This window comes from Erithacus rubecula (assembly GCF_903797595.1).
Source record: "Erithacus rubecula genome assembly, chromosome: 16".
Classification (NCBI taxonomy): domain Eukaryota; kingdom Metazoa; phylum Chordata; class Aves; order Passeriformes; family Muscicapidae; genus Erithacus; species Erithacus rubecula.
Window position 1 is genome coordinate 2,095,531 of NC_136668.1, and position 18,563 is coordinate 2,114,093.

General features: G+C 53.7%; 1 protein-coding gene across 1 annotated transcript; it reads right to left on the bottom strand.

The window, feature by feature from the left end:
• Positions 1 to 294: 294 nt before the first annotated feature.
• LOC306808882 (uncharacterized protein) lies at positions 295 to 17,590 on the bottom strand (the record flags this gene model as incomplete). The annotated part of the gene is made up of 4 exons (XM_079319889.1): positions 14,932 to 17,590; positions 6,479 to 8,626; positions 1,498 to 2,019; positions 295 to 312 (listed from the first exon to the last, which is right to left on the bottom strand). Exons 1-4 carry the CDS (start codon positions 17,395 to 17,397, stop codon positions 295 to 297), a joined length of 5,154 nt encoding a protein of 1,717 aa, XP_079176015.1. The 5' UTR covers positions 17,398 to 17,590.
• Positions 17,591 to 18,563: the final 973 nt, after the last annotated feature.

Genomic DNA, 18,563 nt, shown 5'->3' on the forward strand with positions numbered 1-18,563 from the left:
AACCATCTTTAGACCATCAGAAGAGTGACACAGAAATTTAACACCTGCAGCGTTCAAGAGCTCACAAAACTCCTGTGGATTATCACAGGAGATGATTAAAAATGTTGTTTATAGGCACCACATATATCACTTGCTCTTCCCATACGACGTCTTCCATAAATACAATATTACATTTTAAAGATAAACAATTATGATGACATGCAAATACTTAGTAAGAACCTCCCAGGGTTCTCGATGCTGCTGGAATACAGATCTTTTAGACAACTAATTTGAGAAGAAAAACCTCGCATTGCTTCATACTAGAGACAGGAACTGCAAAGAGAAAAGAGGAAAACATTCCAGTCAGTCTTTCAGCAGACAATTACACACAGCTCACAGGATTCAAATTTCCAACCCTTCACGTCATCCATGGTGCTCCTTCACTCAGACATCTTAACAAAATGTGACACTGGAGGCCCAGTTCTCCAGACCATTTTACTTCCCACTACCAATTCCACACAGATGTCTTTACATCTCTGTACCATAGAAGCTGCATTTGCCTGCTCAATGAAATTCTGTGAAGAGACTTCACAGGTCTGAAAGCAAAAGCCAAGCCGACTTCCAAGAGAGACTGGGTCAGGGAATATCTGCAGTTGGGGAATTAAGCCCACCTAGTATCTCCCACTGCTCCTTCAATCTAACCTTTCCCATCCAGGCAATTCTCTAGCCATGCTAAATACTTTATAGCCAAAGCTCATCCAGCTCCCTCTGAAGTAGCTCTACCATGAAAATGAAGAAAAAGACAAAGCCATTCTGCCCTTTCCTCTGTCATTTCCTCCTCCACATGAAGCCACCCACAGGCTTTTCAACGACTCACAGCTTCCAGAGGATCCCCCATCCTCACAAAAGTCAAAAAGACATCATCAAGGACCACTTGCCGCCAGGCCAAATCCTCTGTTTGGGACAAAGAACAAAGCATGGATGACGCAAAGACTTTTCCTGCTGACCACCACGATGTATCATGCAGAACAATGAAGGTTGAGAAAAATATGCACAGAAGTTCCACGCAAAGCCATGAGCATTTTATTTGACACATTCAACCAATGCAAGCACAAGTATAGCTGAGAAGACACAAGGCTGCTAAAAATGCAAATTTTTTAATAATGCGATACATCAAATCAGAAGATTTAACACCAACAGGAGCAAAGATTCTACACGGCATGGTGATATACAGGAAGACTACCTGGAACCCGATCAATACCCAAACTTCAAAACTAAGGAAGGGCCTGCCAACAGCAGCCTTCTCCCTCCTTGCTTCTTCAATAACTAGAAAGCTGAGGACAGACCCCATGATCAGAAAACGACACAAACAGGCACCAGCCTTCAGAACGTAACCAAAGAAAAAATTAAAAGGCTTTTAAGAAAGATCCTCTAGGCAAGCCAGAGAACAAGGAGGAGAAAGACCATAACACAATCAGGAGAAATTATCGTGGAAAGAATCTAAATGGAGAAACTCACCGAGGGAGAAGCGGGATCCACGGGGAGGGCGCCGGCAGGGTCCTCGTCGCCCAGCAGCGGCGCGGGCTCGTCGGGCAGCGGCCGGGCCGGGAGGGTGTCGCAGCAGCTGCCGCTGGCCGAGAAGCGCAGCTGGCTCTTGCGCGAGTCGGCCGTGAGCGACACGTCGTGCGAGTAGGACTGCAGGAAGGCGCGCACGCCGTCGATGCCCACGAAGTGCGAGACGGGCACGCCGCGCAAGGCGCCGCCGGCGGGCGGCAGCAGCTGCTGGCGGCGCCAGCGGCGCAGGCGCAGCGCCAGCAGCAGCAGCAGGAAGGCGACGAAGAGGCAGGAGACGGCGGCCACGGCCAGCACGAGCCAGCGCGTCAGGCTCACGGCCTCAGGCTCGCCCGGCGCCGCCGCCTCGTCGGCCGCGCTGCCCAGCTCGGCCAGCAGCTCGGCCACGCTCTCGGCCAGCACCACGCTCAGCGTGGCCGTGGCCGACAGCGCCGGCCGCCCGTGGTCCTTCACCACCACCACCAGGCTCTGGCGCGCCGCGTCGCGGGCCAGCGGCGAGCGCGCCGTGCGCACCTCGCCGCTGTGCAGCCCCACGCGGAACAGCCCCGGCTCCGTGGCCTTGGCCAGCTCGTACGACAGCCACGCGTTCTGACCCGCGTCCGCGTCCACCGCCACCACCTTGGCCACCAGCGCGCCCGCCTCCGACCAGCGCGGCGCCAGCTCCACGCCCGACCACGCGCCGCCCGAGCCCGAGCCCGCCCGCAGCGCGGCCGGCGGCGGGTACAGCACCTGCGGCGCGTTGTCGTTCTCGTCCACGACCAGCAGCAGCACCGACACGTTGCTGCTCAGCGCCGGCGCGCCGCCGTCCTCCGCACGCACCCACAGCCGCAGCTCGCGCACCTGCTCGTAGTCCAAGGAGCGCAGCGCGTACAGCGCGCCCGTCTCCGCCTGCACCGACACGTACGACGACAGCGGCGCGCCCCGCACCCGCCCCTCCGACAGCCGGTAGCGCACGCGCGCGTTCTGCCCCCAGTCCGCGTCCGTCGCGCGCACCGTCAGCACCAGCGCGCCCGCCGCGTTGTTCTCCGCCAGCCGCGCGCTGTAGCGCTCCTCCGCGAACACCGGCGCGTTGTCGTTCACGTCCAGCACGCGCAGCGCCAGCACCGCGCTGCTCTGCAGCGCCGGCGACCCGCCGTCGGTCGCCCGCACCGTCACGTTGTACTCCGACACCTGCTCTCGGTCCAGCTCTCTCGCTGTAACCACGCGAAAGTAATCGTCGAAAGATTTCTCCAGCCGGAACGGGACATCCCCTTCGAGCGAGCAGCGCACCTCGCCGTTCGCCCCCGAGTCCCGATCCTGCACGTGCAGTAGGGCCACAACAGTTCCTGGCTGTGCATCTTCCGGGATCTCGTTCAGCTTTGACGATACTGTCAGTTCGGGCGCATTGTCGTTCACATCAATCACTGTGATCGCGACCCTTGCAGTGCTGAAAAGAGCTCCACTATCATGTGCCTGTACCTCCAATACATACGAATCGCCTTCCTCGAAATCCAAGGTCCTCAACAAATTGATCGCTCCTGTTTCAATATCCACATGGAAAATATCTGATGCCATGTCGGTCGCTTTTTTCAAGGAGTATTTCACGAGGCCATTCAAGCCCACGTCGGCGTCGGTAGCCGTGACGGTGACAAGGACGGAGCCCACGGGCACGTCCTCGGGTACACGCACCGTGTACTCCGCCTGGCTGAACACCGGCGCGTTGTCGTTGGCATCCAGCACCGTCACGCGGATCCGAGCCGTTCCCGTCCGTGCCGGATCGCCGCCGTCCATCGCCCTCAGCACCAGCTCGTGAAACGCCGCCTCCTCCCGGTCCAGCGCCTTCGCCAGCACCAGCTCGGGACGCTGATCGCCGCCGGGGCCCGCCTGCACGGCCAGCGAGAAGTGCTCGTTACCGCTCAGCTCGTAGCTCTGCAGAGAATTCCGGCTTGTATCGGGGTCACGAGCCCCGGGAAGTGGAAATCGGGCCCCCGGGGCGGTCGTCTCGCTCATTCTCAGCTCTGTTTCTGCCTCTCTGAAACTCGGGGCGTTGTCGTTAATGTCCGTGATTTCCACTTCGATTCGGTAAACCTGCATTTCCCCCTCCACTATTAGCTCACAGCGCAGCACGCATTTCTCCACGAGCCTGCAAAGCAGCTCTCTGTCGATCCTCTCCACTGTCACTAAATGTCCCGTCCTCCCGTGCAGAGAAAAGTACTGAGTCCTACCTCTTTCTGTAATGCGGGCACCGCGCTCGATCAGCTCTAGGATCTGCAGCCCCAGGTCCTTGGCAACATCGCCCACGAACGAGCCCTTGGGCATCTCCTCGGGCACCGAGTAGCGCAGCTGCCCCCACGCCGCCTCCCAGGCCGCCAGCAGGATCAGCCAGAGTAGAGCTCGCTGCCGCCGGCCCCAGCGCCTCCCCGCAGCGATCATCTCCGCCCCGGCACCGCACCACAGTCGATCGAGCTCCCGGTACCACTCAATGCTCTCAGCTTCTTCACGGTCCGCAGTCGCCGGTCCCTCCGTCTGGCTGCAGAATGTATCGGCACCGCGGAGACGATCGGGCGGCAGGGTAGGACAAGGAACGATAAACCGAGCGAACCGTTCCGAGGCGGGCGGGGCTGCAGCGCTCGGAGCTTCCTCTCGCTCCTCTCGGTCAACAGCGGCGCCCGCAGCCTCCTCCCGGCACTGCAGCACCGAGCGCTGCCCGCCCTGCCTTGCACTAGTGGGGACTGGATTGGATATTTTACACGGAGACCCTTTTCCGCGCAGAACTGACCTCCTTCACTGGTTTTTCTCCAGCCGATCTTCGCTTTGATCCTTCAGGGCATCACGATGGGGCAGAATGTATATGCCTTCCGTGGGCGAGGTGCTTCAGCGGCAGGAGATATTAATAATTCAGTATCGGCAATATATGCAAATTAAAGCATATGTTTCCCATTTCGACCTCTAGATTGCCATCAGTTTTACCTTATTTGCTAAGAAATTTCTTCAGCAACGGGATCTTAGATTAAAAACATACACACCCAAACCCACACACACGCAGGGATTACCTGAAATATCAGGCTCATTAAAATAAACTGGACGAGAGCAATTCCAAGCTTCTTGAAATCAGGGATTTAATTGTTTTATGAATATGATAGGCAGAAATAAAGATACAGCTAATAGTCCCAAAGTAAAATCTGAAGAAATCAAGATTCAAATGTTTGAATCTCACAATCCTCAGTTATATTTCGTGTTTCCTTACCTTTTACACATTTGCACTAATCAACTAATTATGTAGCCACAAAAAAGATAATTTGGCAGTAATAAACCTGTAAAACACTGAAGCGTGTTAAGAAAGTATCACAGGAACACTTTTTTAATCAGGTTGGTTCATTTTCAAGGAAAGAATTCTAGAACAGCAGAAGAAAAGCCCAGCTGCCCACACGAAACTCTGCTGACCCAGGATAAATGTACAAATGGTGACAAATGATTCAGGTGACTGAACTGCCATTTGGAAATTCTCCTCGATACCTGTTACTCTCATGTATTCATATCTCAGATGTCTATCCTTGTAAAAAGTCAGAAGTTTAAAACCCTGCTGTTCTCCAAAAACCCCTCATCTCCATACATCGCAAACTCATAGGGTAAAGAGAAAAGGAAAAAGAAACACATGTGAAACAAATCTTTCTGCACATTCACCTCTGTATGAAATAAATATCGTGAAGACTAAAATAGCGAAGTACTAGTCAGGCTGCAAAAAGGAAGACAGCCCACTACCTGATTGTCCCCTAAAACGGTCGACATTTCTTTTTTTCACTCAGGACACAGAACGTAACATTGCACCACATTTCCTTTGTGAGTCCAACAGGCAAAAACATCCCTAAAACCCGTTAATGAACGCATTTGTTTGAAGCTACGAACCATTTCCAAATAAACTCTTTCTGAACAAAATCAGGAAACAAAAAAGGTACAACATCACTTGTTCGGATTTTTCTCCATCACTCAAAATCAATGGATCTCCGACAGAGTAAGCTTCCAATATACATGCTGCGAATATTTTGAAATTTTTACAGCAATAATGTTGAAGAAAAAATGGCTCCACTAAACTTGACACTTATCAAGGACGACACAAGGGCCACAGCTAGCTTCCTGATCTCCATGGCAGAAGGAAAGCCCTTTCCTTAACTCAGACATTTATGCAGACAGGTGTGTGCATCCCACAACTCTATAAGCCCGGAAAACCGGGAATATTACAGCCAGTAAAAAAGAGTTATAAACAAAGAACCTCGGCTGAATCGGAAACAGTTACTAAGGAAAAATTAAAACTATCCGCGGCTACGTGGAAACACGAATGAGAACTTCTCATCGAAAACATGCCGAGAAAACAAGGTGAGAAAGGATGACGAAAGGAAGGACTCAATAAAAAGAACTAGTGCACGGCTTTACAGACCTGAGCTGCGTCCAAGTCAGCGGGGAATTCTCCCGCGACAGCGCTGTGGTTCGGGCTCGGCTTCTCGCAGTCATCCCCGCCTAGAAGCTCCTCCGCCGACAGCACGGGCACCGGCGGCGGCGGCCAAGCGGCCTCGGGCGCGGCGCGGGCCGGCGCCGCCACGCACAGGTTGTAGGAGTAGGGCAAGGTGCCCTCGCAGAAGTCGGCCGGGAAGGCGGCGCCGGCCAGCGAGAAGCGCTGCGCGCCCAGGCAGCGCAGCACGGCGGGCGGCCCGGCCCGGCGCAGCCGCGCCAGCACGGCCAGCGCCACGCTCAGCACCAAGAGCGCCGACAGCAGCGCCAGCGCCAGCACCAGGTAGAACTGCAGCTCGGCCGCCGCCGCCGCCTCGGCGCCCGCCGGCCGCTCGCTCAGCTCCGGCAGCGCCTCCTGCAAGCTCTCGGCCAGCACCACGTGCAGCGTGGCCGTGGCCGACAGCGCCGGCTGCCCGTGGTCCTTCACCACGGCCACCACTCGCTGCTTGGCCGCGTCCCGCTCGGACACGGCGCGCGCCGTGCGCACCTCGCCGCTGTGCAGCCCCACGCGGAACAGCGCCGGCTCCGACGCCTGCACCAGCTCGTACGACAGCCACGCGTTGCGCCCCGCGTCCGCGTCCACCGCCACCACCTTGGCCACCAGGTAGCCGGCCTCGGCCGAGCGCGGCACCACCTCGAACGCCGCCGCTGCCGGACCCTCTCCCGCCGCCGCCGCCGCGCCCGCCACCGGCCAGAGCACCCGCGGCGCGTTGTCGTTGCGGTCCAGCACGAAGACGCGCACCGTGGCCGTGGAGCTGCGCGCCGGCGCGCCGCCGTCCTGCGCCCGCACCGCCACCCAGAACTCGCGGCACTGCTCGTAGTCCAAGGAGCGCTGCGCGTACAGCGCGCCGCTCCGCGCCTCCACCGACACGAGCGGCGCCGCGCCCGCCGCGCCCGCGCTGCCGCCCGCCAGCCAGTAGCTCACGCGCCCGTTGGCGCCCGCGTCCGCGTCCCGCGCCTGCACGCGCAGCATCAGCGCGCCCGCCGCGTTGTTCTCCGCCACGTACGCGCTGTACGCCGCCTCCTCGAACACGGGCGCGTTGTCGTTCACGTCCGACACCTCCAGCACCAGCTCCGTGCTGCTCCACAGCGCCGGCCTGCCCCGGTCCCGGGCCACCACCGTCACGCGCTGCTCGGGCGCCTGCTCGCGATCCAGCGCGCTCGCCGTCACCACCTTGTACGAGCCGCCCGGCGACGCCACGATCGACAGCGGCGCCTCGCCCGACAGCTCGCACGACACCTGACCGTTCTCGCCTGAGTCCGGATCTTCCACGTTCAGCAGGGCCACCACGGTGCCGACCGGCGCGTCCTCAGGCACGGGGCTCGACAGTGTCAGAACCGTGATCTCGGGTGCATTGTCATTCTCATCCGTGATTTCAATTTGCACCTTACAGTGTGACACTAAACCGCCGCCGTCCCTTGCTTCCAGACCGAAACTATATTTACTCTTGTCCTCGAAATCGAGGGCACCCGCCGTCCTGACCTCGCCGCTCTCACTGTCCACAGTGAACAACTCGCTGATGGCGCCTGGAACGTTGCTGAATGCATAGGACACCTGCCCGTTAGATCCTGTGTCAGCATCTGTCGCCCGCACCTGCAGCAGCAGCGAACCCACCGGCAGATTCTCCGGCACTCGCGCCTCGTAGAGGCTTTTACTGAACACGGGCGGGTTGTCGTTGGCGTCTGTCACACTGACCCGTATCTGGACAGCCCCGGACCTCTCCGGTTCCCCACCGTCCACTGCTGTCAGCACCAACTCAACGGAACTTTGCTTCTCTCGGTCCAGGGCTCTCTCCAGTACTAATTCCGGCTGCTTGTTTCCATCGGGGTTTTCCTTTAAGGCCAGAGAAAAGGACGGGTTGCTGTCGAGCACGTAACTCACCAGTGAGTTACTTCCAATGTCCGCATCTCGGGCCATCTCCAGGGAAAAACGAGCACCGGGAAGCGTCCATTCACTAATCTCGAGGTCCAGAGCAGCCTTGCTGAAGACTGGAGAGTTGTCGTTCACGTCCTCAATGGCCACCTCGACGCGGAAAATGTTCAGCGGGTTGTGCACCAGCACCTCGAAACTGACAGAACAGGTCGCAGATACGCCGCACATCTCCTCCCGGTCCAGCCTCTCGTTCACGTACAGGTTCCCGTTCTCCTCATTCACTGTGAAGTATTTCAGCTGCTTCTTGCCGGCAGACGCCACCTGCAGCTTGCGCGCCGGCAGCTCGTCCGCGCTGAGCCCCAGGTCCCGCGCCAGCGGCCCCACGAGCGAGCCTCTGCCCAGCTCCTCGGGGATGGCGTAGCGGACCCGCTCGGCCGCCGCCCGCCACCACACGCACAGCAGCACCGCGCCCAGCAGCGCTCGCCCGCCGCCCGGCCCGAGCCTCTGCCGCCGCCTCACCGCCATTCTCTGCCGCCACAGCTCGCCGCGCTCCTGCCTCCTGCCGCTGCCCTGCCTCCCTTGCAGCCGCTCTCGCCACACACCGCACGCACCGCTCACAGGCAGCGCAGCCAGCCCGCTCGGGCCGCCTCGAACGCCGCTGCTCCCCGCCAAGGGCCGCCTCTCGCCGCCTCTCGCCGCCTCTCGCTGCCGCTGCCGCTGTGTCCGGCGCCGGGCGAGCGAGCAGCCTGCGGGGGCAGGACGCTGCGGCGGCGGCGGCTCCAGCGCCGCTCGGCGGCGGCCAACAGCGACACCCGGAGGCGCCGCCGCGCCACTGCAGCCTCCGCACGGCCGCGCTCAAGGGGGCCCGGCTTTGGGCGGGGCTCAGCGCCCGCACCGGCTCCGGGGGCTCGCCTCCACTGCAAACAGCTGGCACAGAAACACTGGCTAATCTCGACTCCAAGGCATTTCTATCTGAGATGTGCATTCGGATGCTTTTATGGCATTATTTGTGTCACATTGGACAGTTAGAAGCAAACATTGATGGGAGGGAATCCGGCTGCTCTTTATAAAATACCTTCACATCTAGTGCAGCAGAAAGCAATAATATAGGGCAGATTTGTAGAGTTTTCTCGCACTTTGTCACATAATGATATGTTCCTTTCACTGTCTGGGATGAATTAATTTGGGATATAGATCAACCTAAAGCAATGCAATAAACCCCTATGGAAGTATAGCTGAATAACGTATACTCTACTATTTCTGACTCATTGAAGTTTCTTATTCTGCATCTCCGTATCTGAGTTTCTGACAATAGAATGCGCAAAGAAATGCTTGGTTCTTTATACACCTAAACAGTGTCTTCAGTTTTCAACTTAAACTTTCTTTAAAGGTCATTTAATCCACACCACTGCCATAAACAGGAATACTTTGTGATAGACTTGAACGTTGGAGGCACATCCAAAACTGTTCTGGGCAAAACATTCCATATTCTGACAACCCACACTCTAAAGTATTCTTCTAATCAAAATCTCCCTTCTTTTCGTTAAAACACTTGTCTCCTGTCCTATGACCACTGGCCCTGGTAAAAACTGCTGTGTTCATATTTTCTAAAAGCTTATTAGTAAATTTCAATAGAAAAAAAATTCAAAAGGCTACATACAGATATCTTTTCTCCATACTTGAAAATGTAAACTCCTTCAGTCGTTCCACATAGAAGAGGTGTTCCAACACTCAGATCATTCCCATGATTCTTCTGGGAACACTAGCATGTCCATTTAGGATATTGGCCCAAGATCTCCATGCAGTCTATGCTCTCATATAAGGATTTAAAGAGGGTGAAGAACCACCTTAGGCCTGCTGGGCAGAATACTTGTTATGCAGTGCAGAACATAATTTGAGCAGCAGACGACCATTGGCAGCTCATGTATAATGTTATCACCCACCAAGAACCCAAAGTACTTCACTGCAAAGCTGTTCCCTAAACCCTGCTCTCTGTTAAAACTGGGGATTGCATTGCCCTAAACCAGGTGCAGGACCTTGCCCTTTGCCCTGTTCAACACCATCATGGTTGCATGGGGTCACTTCTCCACCCCATCCTTCGTTGGTATCTCTGCTTTCTCGTGAATCAACTCAGATTGGTGTCAGCTGCAAATTGTCTAAAGGTGCACTCAACCCCATTGTCCATGAAGGTACTAAACTGGTCACTACTGGAAAGTACTGGTCCCAGGAAGGACCCTTGAGGGACAGCACAAGTTACTGATTTCCACCTGCACATTGAGCCACTGTCTGTGACTCTTTGGAGGTGACTCTCCAGCCTGTTCCTCAGCCATTTCACAGCCTCCACATGATTGCCCAGAATGTTCTTCTGGGTGATGACGTGGGGGACACTGCACACATTCTCCCACTGGCCCCTGATCTATTCATGGAAACCTTGACTGGGCTGGGTGGCCACTCTGCACTTGGAGGACTGCAGTAGTGATGCTTCAGCATTATTACACTACACACAAAAAATTTCTGGGTGAGCACACATGTGCTTAGGAAACCTTCCTCTTTACAGCTGTAAACATCACAGGTGTGTGTGCGGGAACTGCACCTGCACTTAGACAATTGGGACAGAGGAGACCTTCCACAAAAGATCAGACACACTGGGGTTAAGCTCATGACAAGAAGTGATGCAAGAGTTAGAAACACATACAAATTAACAAATGCAATGACATCCTGAAGGCCTCGCTTGCTCTAAAGAAGCAACTCAAATCACACCACACTCCATCAGGCACAGGCTTGTCTTATCTATGACACATGAAGAGCAAGGGTATGAACGAGTTCTTCTCCAGCCTCACACACTGAGCTCCCCTGCCTTCTTTTTCTTCTCTACATGCAACTGGAAGGTTTTGGTTGTGTCTCCTTGCTGGTCAAGTTTATCATGAGATGATAATGCACTACAGGCACACCTAGAAGTGAAATGCATTTGCTCACCACCATTATGATAGGGACCTGAAGGATTCTAAAGCACATAAACGATAACCATACTAAAAGATCAGCAGTCATCCAAGGGAGAATAGCTCATCAAGCCATTTGATTAAAGGGAATCTCCTCCCTGTTGTAACCTCACACTCTTTTCCACCAAGATGCAATGTCTACTAAAGTCATATTTACATCTATTTCTCCAGCAGTAACAGAACACAGAACCGCTCTTGCATCTCTCGCCTTCCACTCCCACGGGAACAAGATCCAGAGACAATAACACACCACACATTGCTACGAAATATAGGTTGGTGATAATAGTAAATACACCCACTTACAGAGTAAATCATGGTGAAAAAAATGCAGAAAAAAAAGCTGCAAAAAACACTAAATCATGGATCACACAAAGCTGGAAAGCATTAGGACAAGTTGTTAGAGAATCTCACAGTGAAGTATCGACTGAAAGCCTTAAAATTAATCCCTGAGAGCATCTGTAAGATAATGAGGTCTCAAGCTGTATAGGTTGGGGGGCTCATTTGAAAAGTTAATTACTCCTCTTCTCAACAACTTCTTGTGCTGCGTGGCCTGCTTACCCTGCAGAATTATTAAACCATCATTTTAAACAGATTCTCATCGGCCTCTTGCTCAAGTTAAATCTTCTCATAGATTTCAACAGAATCTCTCATTGCTTCTGCTTCCTATTCTTCCTATTCCCCCCACACACAATTCTTCCCTAGGTGGTTGTAGGAAAGATTTTCTGAAAAACAACTGTCATTGTTTCAAATAGATAATTACAGACCAGTACAGTGAAAACAAGCTGCAACCTTCCTGAAAACAAAGGCCCGAAAATTATTGGAATCACGAAGTGGAATTACTCTGAAGAAATTCTACATCACAGTCTTGCTTAGAGATACAGATGAATAATGGAAGTTTCACACAGGACTAATTAGCTGTTCTAGCCAAGAATTAGGGTTCTACAAGAACAGTGACTATGGAAAATGTTATTGTTGGAGGACTGTCTTTGTCTTTCATGGCAGAGAAACCACAGCCAGAACAGAACAGAAATGGCACTGGCCTTGGCACCAAGCACCAAATCAAACTATTTCTCAGCCAAACTCACATTGAGTCACCAATTTTCCTGACACAGAACTGAGCTCTCACCCTCTTCACTCTGCATTCACAGCCTTTAGTTTCACCATCCACATAGACCAAAAGTTTGGTTGTACATTGGCCATAGAGTAAAGAACACCTTGGGGAAAAATATATTTTTACGAAGTGGTATTTGTTTAATGAAATATTCAAGGTCAGGTTGGATGGGGCTCTGATCAGCCTGGTCTGGTGGAAGATTTCCCTGCCCATGGCAGGGCAGTTGGAACAAGATGATATTTAAGGTCCTTTTCAACACAAACCATTCTATGATTATGTGTTTCTATGAGTCTATGATTGCATGTCCAGCTTAAGGTATGAAGGAGAAATTCTCTGCCTGCTGGATAATTATGTTTTGGAGATTGCAATGTTGTCATGCAAAATGAGGATTGACTTCACACCTTAAAAATAAATTGAAGCAAACAAAAAACCAAACAATCCAGCGCAAAGAAAACCTCCAAAACACCTTAATCAACCCAGTCAAGGATTGGAAAACACCAACAGAGTATCAATCATGGCCTCACATTTCAGATTGGGTGAACTGCAGTGTACACACAGAACAGGAAACTCAATTGTAACTGATACACAGGAGGCCTCACACAAGAGCTCACTACAGACCCAACACAGTAATTTCCTTGCATAGAAAGACAAAGAAAAACCTGGAACCACAGTTGTGAGGTTCATCTCACAACTCTAGGACAAACAGACATAATTCATACATTCATTTTGAGCTATATTCACAGTGAAATCCAGCACCAGCCCTGGCTTTGGATAGACAGACTTCTTCTCTCTGTCCAAACATAACATGAAAGCAAATTTTGCATACAGACATCATTAGAAGAAAAGCTCTGTGCACAGCTTCTCTCATCCCAAGCATCACAACTAAGATTATTCTGTTCCTCCCCATTATACGAACAAGTGGAAAGTATTTTATGGACCATAAATTATTAACAGTTGTGTCAAAGACCCAGCCATCCAAGCATCAGCTCAAAGGCAACATCCCCATTCTTCAGCACATGGACTCCTCACAACATGTGTAACTGCCACCCTTGATGCAAAAGAACATAGAACCCAAACTAGGCCATTTAAGTCCAAACTACACAATATAAAATCATAAGACTCCTCTTGACTCATCTTCATGAGGACAGCAACAGCTCAGAGGATGAACAAAACTCATGTCAGGTCTGCACCAGCACCTCCTCACATAATATACCCCCAACACCTCCCCCTAACCCTTAAGACCTCACATAGTTATAACAGATCTTCAGAATCTAGAGAGACGCTACCAAAAGGAAAGTTCCAGAAATAATATCTCCTTGCCATGGATATTTGAGCTTTAGCCCTAGCCATGAAACAAGACAAAGCTTTCGTTACACAGAGATTGTAAGGAAATATGTCTATGAAGGTCTCTCCCTTTTCCCCTATAAACAGGAAAGTGCCAGCTTCAGATCATCAGAAGAGTGACAATGTTAACACCTGCAGAATTGAAGAGCTCACAACAATGTTCTATAACTCAGAGGAGATTATTAAAACAATGTATTTTTTTTAGACACTGCATACGTCTTGCTCTTCCCATACTGCATCTTCCGTAAGTACGAAATTAAAATTTTAAGTTACACAATTACGATGACATGCAAATAGTTAGCAAGAACCTCACAGGGTTCTCCCGGCTGCTGAAATACAGATCTTGTAGACAATTACTTTGGGGAGAAAAACCTCACATTGCTTCATACTAGAGATAGGAACTGCACAGGCAACAGAGGAAAACATTCCCTTGAGTCTTCCAGCCGACATTCACACACAGCTCACAGGACTCAAATTTACAACCCTTCACATCTTCCATAGTGTTCCTTCACCCATATGTCTTCAAAACAGGTGACAATGGAGGCCCAGTTCTCCAGACCCATTTTCTCCCCACCACCAGTTCCACACAGATACCTTTATATCTCTGTACCATGGAAGCTACATTTTCCTGCTCAATGAAATTCTGTAAAGAGACTTAACAGGTCTGAAAGAAAAAGTCGAGCAGCCTTCCAAGAGAGACTGAGTCAAGGAATATCTGCGCTTGCAGAATTAAACCAAGCTTCTATCTCCCTCTGCATCTTGAATCTCTCCCTCTCCATCTAGGTAATTCCCTTGCCATGCTAAATATTTTATGGCCAAGGATAATCCAGGTGCATTTGACATTGTTCTACCATTAAAAAAAAAAAAAAAAAAAAAAAAAAAAAAGGGACAAAGAAATGTTGCCATTTTTCCTGCACGTGAAGCCACCCACATGTTTGCAAAGAGACACAACTTCAAGAGGGTCATTCATCTTCACAACAGGCAAACAGAAATCATCTAGGACCACTTGTTGCCTGCAACAATCCACTGTTGGGGACAAAGATCAAAGCATGGATTAGGCAAAGACTTTTTTTGCTGACCTCCACTATCTATTATGCAGAACGATATAGGCTGAGAACAACATCCATAGAAGATCCACGCAAAACCATCAATATTATGTTCAACACATTCAACTTATTCACTCTTGTGTGCTGCTAAAAATTTGAATTCCTTACTAACATGATATATCAGTTCAGAAGATTTAATCCTAAAAGGAGCACAGATTGTACACAGTAGAGGTGAGATACAGAAAGAATACCTGGAAAGTGATCAATACCCAAACTTCTGATCTAATGAACAGGCTGCCAATAGAAGCCTTCTCCCTCCTTACTTCTTCAATAAGTGGAAAGCTTACGGCGGACCTCATGATCACAGAACGAAAGCAAGGGGCACCAGCCTTCAGAATGTCACCGAATGTAACCTTACCTTGATTTTTAAAAAATCTCCTATGAAAGCAGAACAGGGTGCGGAAAGGGCACAGCAGTATCAGGAGAAAGGGTCGTAAAGAAAATGTTGAGAGAACAACTCACCGATGGCACAGGGCTATCCGAGGGGAGGGCGCCGGCAGGATCCTCGTCCCCCAGCAGCGGCGCGGGCTCGTCGGGCAGCGGCCGGGCCGGGAGGGTGTCGCAGCAGCTGCCGCTGGCCGAGAAGCGCAGCTGGCTCTTGCGCGAGTCGGCCGTGAGCGACACGTCGTGCGAGTAGGACTGCAGGAAGGCGCGCACGCCGTCGATGCCCACGAAGTGCGAGACGGGCACGCCGCGCAAGGCGCCGCCGGCGGGCGGCAGCAGCTGCTGGCGGCGCCAGCGGCGCAGGCGCAGCGCCAGCAGCAGCAGCAGGAAGGCGACGAAGAGGCAGGAGACGGCGGCCACGGCCAGCACGAGCCAGCGCGTCAGGCTCACGGCCTCAGGCTCGCCCGGCGCCGCCGCCTCGTCGGCCGCGCTGCCCAGCTCGGCCAGCAGCTCGGCCACGCTCTCGGCCAGCACCACGCTCAGCGTGGCCGTGGCCGACAGCGCCGGCCGCCCGTGGTCCTTCACCACCACCACCAGGCTCTGGCGCGCCGCGTCGCGGGCCAGCGGCGAGCGCGCCGTGCGCACCTCGCCGCTGTGCAGCCCCACGCGGAACAGCCCCGGCTCCGTGGCCTTGGCCAGCTCGTACGACAGCCACGCGTTCTGACCCGCGTCCGCGTCCACCGCCACAACCTTGGCCACCAGCGCGCCCGCCTCCGACCAGCGCGGCGCCAGCTCCACGCCCGACCACGCGCCGCCCGAGCCCGAGCCCGCCCGCAGCGCGGCCGGCGGCGGGTACAGCACCTGCGGCGCGTTGTCGTTCTCGTCCACGACCAGCAGCAGCACCGACACGTTGCTGCTCAGCGCCGGCGCGCCGCCGTCCTCCGCACGCACCCACAGCCGCAGCTCGCGCACCTGCTCGTAGTCCAAGGAGCGCAGCGCGTACAGCGCGCCCGTCTCCGCCTGCACCGACACGTACGACGACAGCGGCGCGCCCCGCACCCGCCCCTCCGACAGCCGGTAGCGCACGCGCGCGTTCTGCCCCCAGTCCGCGTCCGTCGCGCGCACCGTCAGCACCAGCGCGCCCGCCGCGTTGTTCTCCGCCAGCCGCGCGCTGTAGCGCTCCTCCGCGAACACCGGCGCGTTGTCGTTCACGTCCAGCACGCGCAGCGCCAGCACCGCGCTGCTCTGCAGCGCCGGCGACCCGCCGTCGGCCGCCCGCACCGTCACGTTGTACTCCGACACCTGCTCTCGGTCCAGCTCTCTCGTTGTCACCACACGGTAATAATCGTCAAACGACTTCTCCAGTCGGAACGGGAGATCCCCATAGAGCGAGCAGCGCACCTCGCCGTTGGCTCCCGAGTCCTGGTCGTCCACGTACAACAGGGCCACTACCGTTCCCGACGGGGCGTCCTCAGAAATCTCGTTGAGCGCTGACCGCACATAAATCACAGGTGCGTTATCGTTTATGTCTGTGACCGTGACCTCGACTTTGGCAGTGTCAAAAAGGCTTCCGCCATCCCGTCCCTGTACCTCCAGCTCATATGAGTCGCCTTCTTCGTAGTCCAGGCTTTGATATAGTGTGATTGCACCAGTCTCTGGGTCAAGCTTCAGCACTTTCAAAGCTTTTCCAGTGGTTTTCTTCAACAAGTATTTCACCCTCCCGTGAACCCCCTCGTCGGCGTCGGTGGCCGTAACGGTAACGAGTGTTGAGCCCACGGGCACGTCCTCGGGCACACGCACCGTGTACTTCGCCTGGCTGAACACCGGCGCGTTGTCGTTCGCATCCAGCACCGTCACTCGGATCCGAGCCGTGCCCGTCCGTGCCGGATCGCCGCCGTCCATCGCCCTCAGCACCAGCTCGTGAAACGCCGCCTCCTCCCGGTCCAGCGCCTTCGCCAGCACCAGCTCGGGACGCTGATCGCCGCCGGGTCCCGCCTGCACGGCCAGCGAGAAGTGCTCGTTACCGCTCAGCTCGTAGCTCTGCAGGGAATTCCGGCCCGAGTCAGGGTCGTGAGCCTCGGCCAGAGGAAATCGTGATCCCGGGGCTGTCATTTCGTTTATTCGCTCTTCCAAAACAACTTCTTTGAAGCTGGGCGCGTTGTCATTAATGTCTGTGATTTCCACATCGATTCCGTAAACCTTCATTTCTGCCTCTGCTACCAGCTCACAGCGCAGCACGCATTGCTGCACACTCTCACACAGCTGCTCTCTGTCGATCCTCTCCGCCGTCACTAAATGTCCCGTCTTCCCGTGCAGAGAGAAGTAGTGACTCCTAACTCTTTCTGTAATTCGGAAGCCGCGCTCGATCAACGCCGGCAGCTGCAGTCCCAGGTCCTTGGCCACGTCGCCAACGAACGAGCCCTTGGGCATCTCCTCGGGCACAGAGTAGCGCAGCTGCCCCCACGCCGCCTCCCACGCCGCCAGCAGCATCACCCAGAGCAGAGCTCGCTGCCGCCGGCCCCAGTTCCTCCCCACCGCGCACATCTCCCCCTCTCCACCGCTTCACGGCAGGCTGCTCCCCGCCTCCTATTACCGATCCGTCTACTTCTTCAACTCAGGCCCCAGAACAGCGCACCCGGCTTCTGCCGCCTCCCCTTCTGTCTCGTTGTAGCACGGATCCGCACAGCAGGGACCCTCGCACACCGCCCGCCGCCGAGCCTGACGGGGAACGACCGATCGAGTCGTTCCGCAGCGGGCGGGGCTGCAGCGCTCCGAGCTCCTTTTCGCTCCTCTCGGTCAACAGCGGCGCCCGCAGCCTCCTCCCGGCACTGCAGCACCGAGCGCTGCCCACGGTATTCACGGGCAGCTCTCGGAGGCGGCCAAAGTCCTTACGGAGATGCCGTATCCAGTCCAGAGGGCCAAATGCGTTCATTTCTCCAGCCGCCTTTCAGCAAACATGGAATCGCACAAAGCTGAAATTCCATTAGAGAAGAACTCTTATGGTCCCTGACTAGTTCACCAGCTAACCAGCACTAACAGAGTAATTATTCAGCACCACCCAAGTCCCAGTACTTGCCTTCCGGAAAGATGGATCAGGAAGGAGAAATATTCATTCACTTTTCCTGAGACCGTCATGTAAAATTAGCTGATCTTATTTTATGGATAAAGATTCGTTTGGAAATTCTGCAATTCTTACCAAGCTTTGTAGACAAATTTTTCCCACTGAACCTGAACATGCGTGACGCGACAAAAAAAAAAAAAAAAAAAAAAAAAAAAAAAAACAAAAAAAAAAAAAAAAAAAAAAAAAAAACCACAAAAATAAATCCCCCAAAAAAAACCCGCTACCTGCAAATAATTTTGGACATGAGGTAGGCAGTGACATGGACCAGGCTAATTTCTTTTGTTCACTGAAACCTGCCATTTCCACAGCTACCTTCCGCCAAAAGAGTGAGGGCACACGGAAGAGGGGAGGAGAATTCATTGTGAAGGAAAGACCTGCTACTTCTCGATTCATTGATCCACAGGGGCGTTTCACTTTGCACTGCAACACCAAAAGCGCAGTAAATAAATACCTTATTTTCCTGCATCTCTTACAGAAGAACGAATCGAGAGAGCAAAGCCAGAAACCAAGAATTTTAAACTTCAAACATCCCCTTCTACGCACTGAAAATCTGCCTTTCAAAAGAGGCTCTAGGCCTTAAAAACCCGCA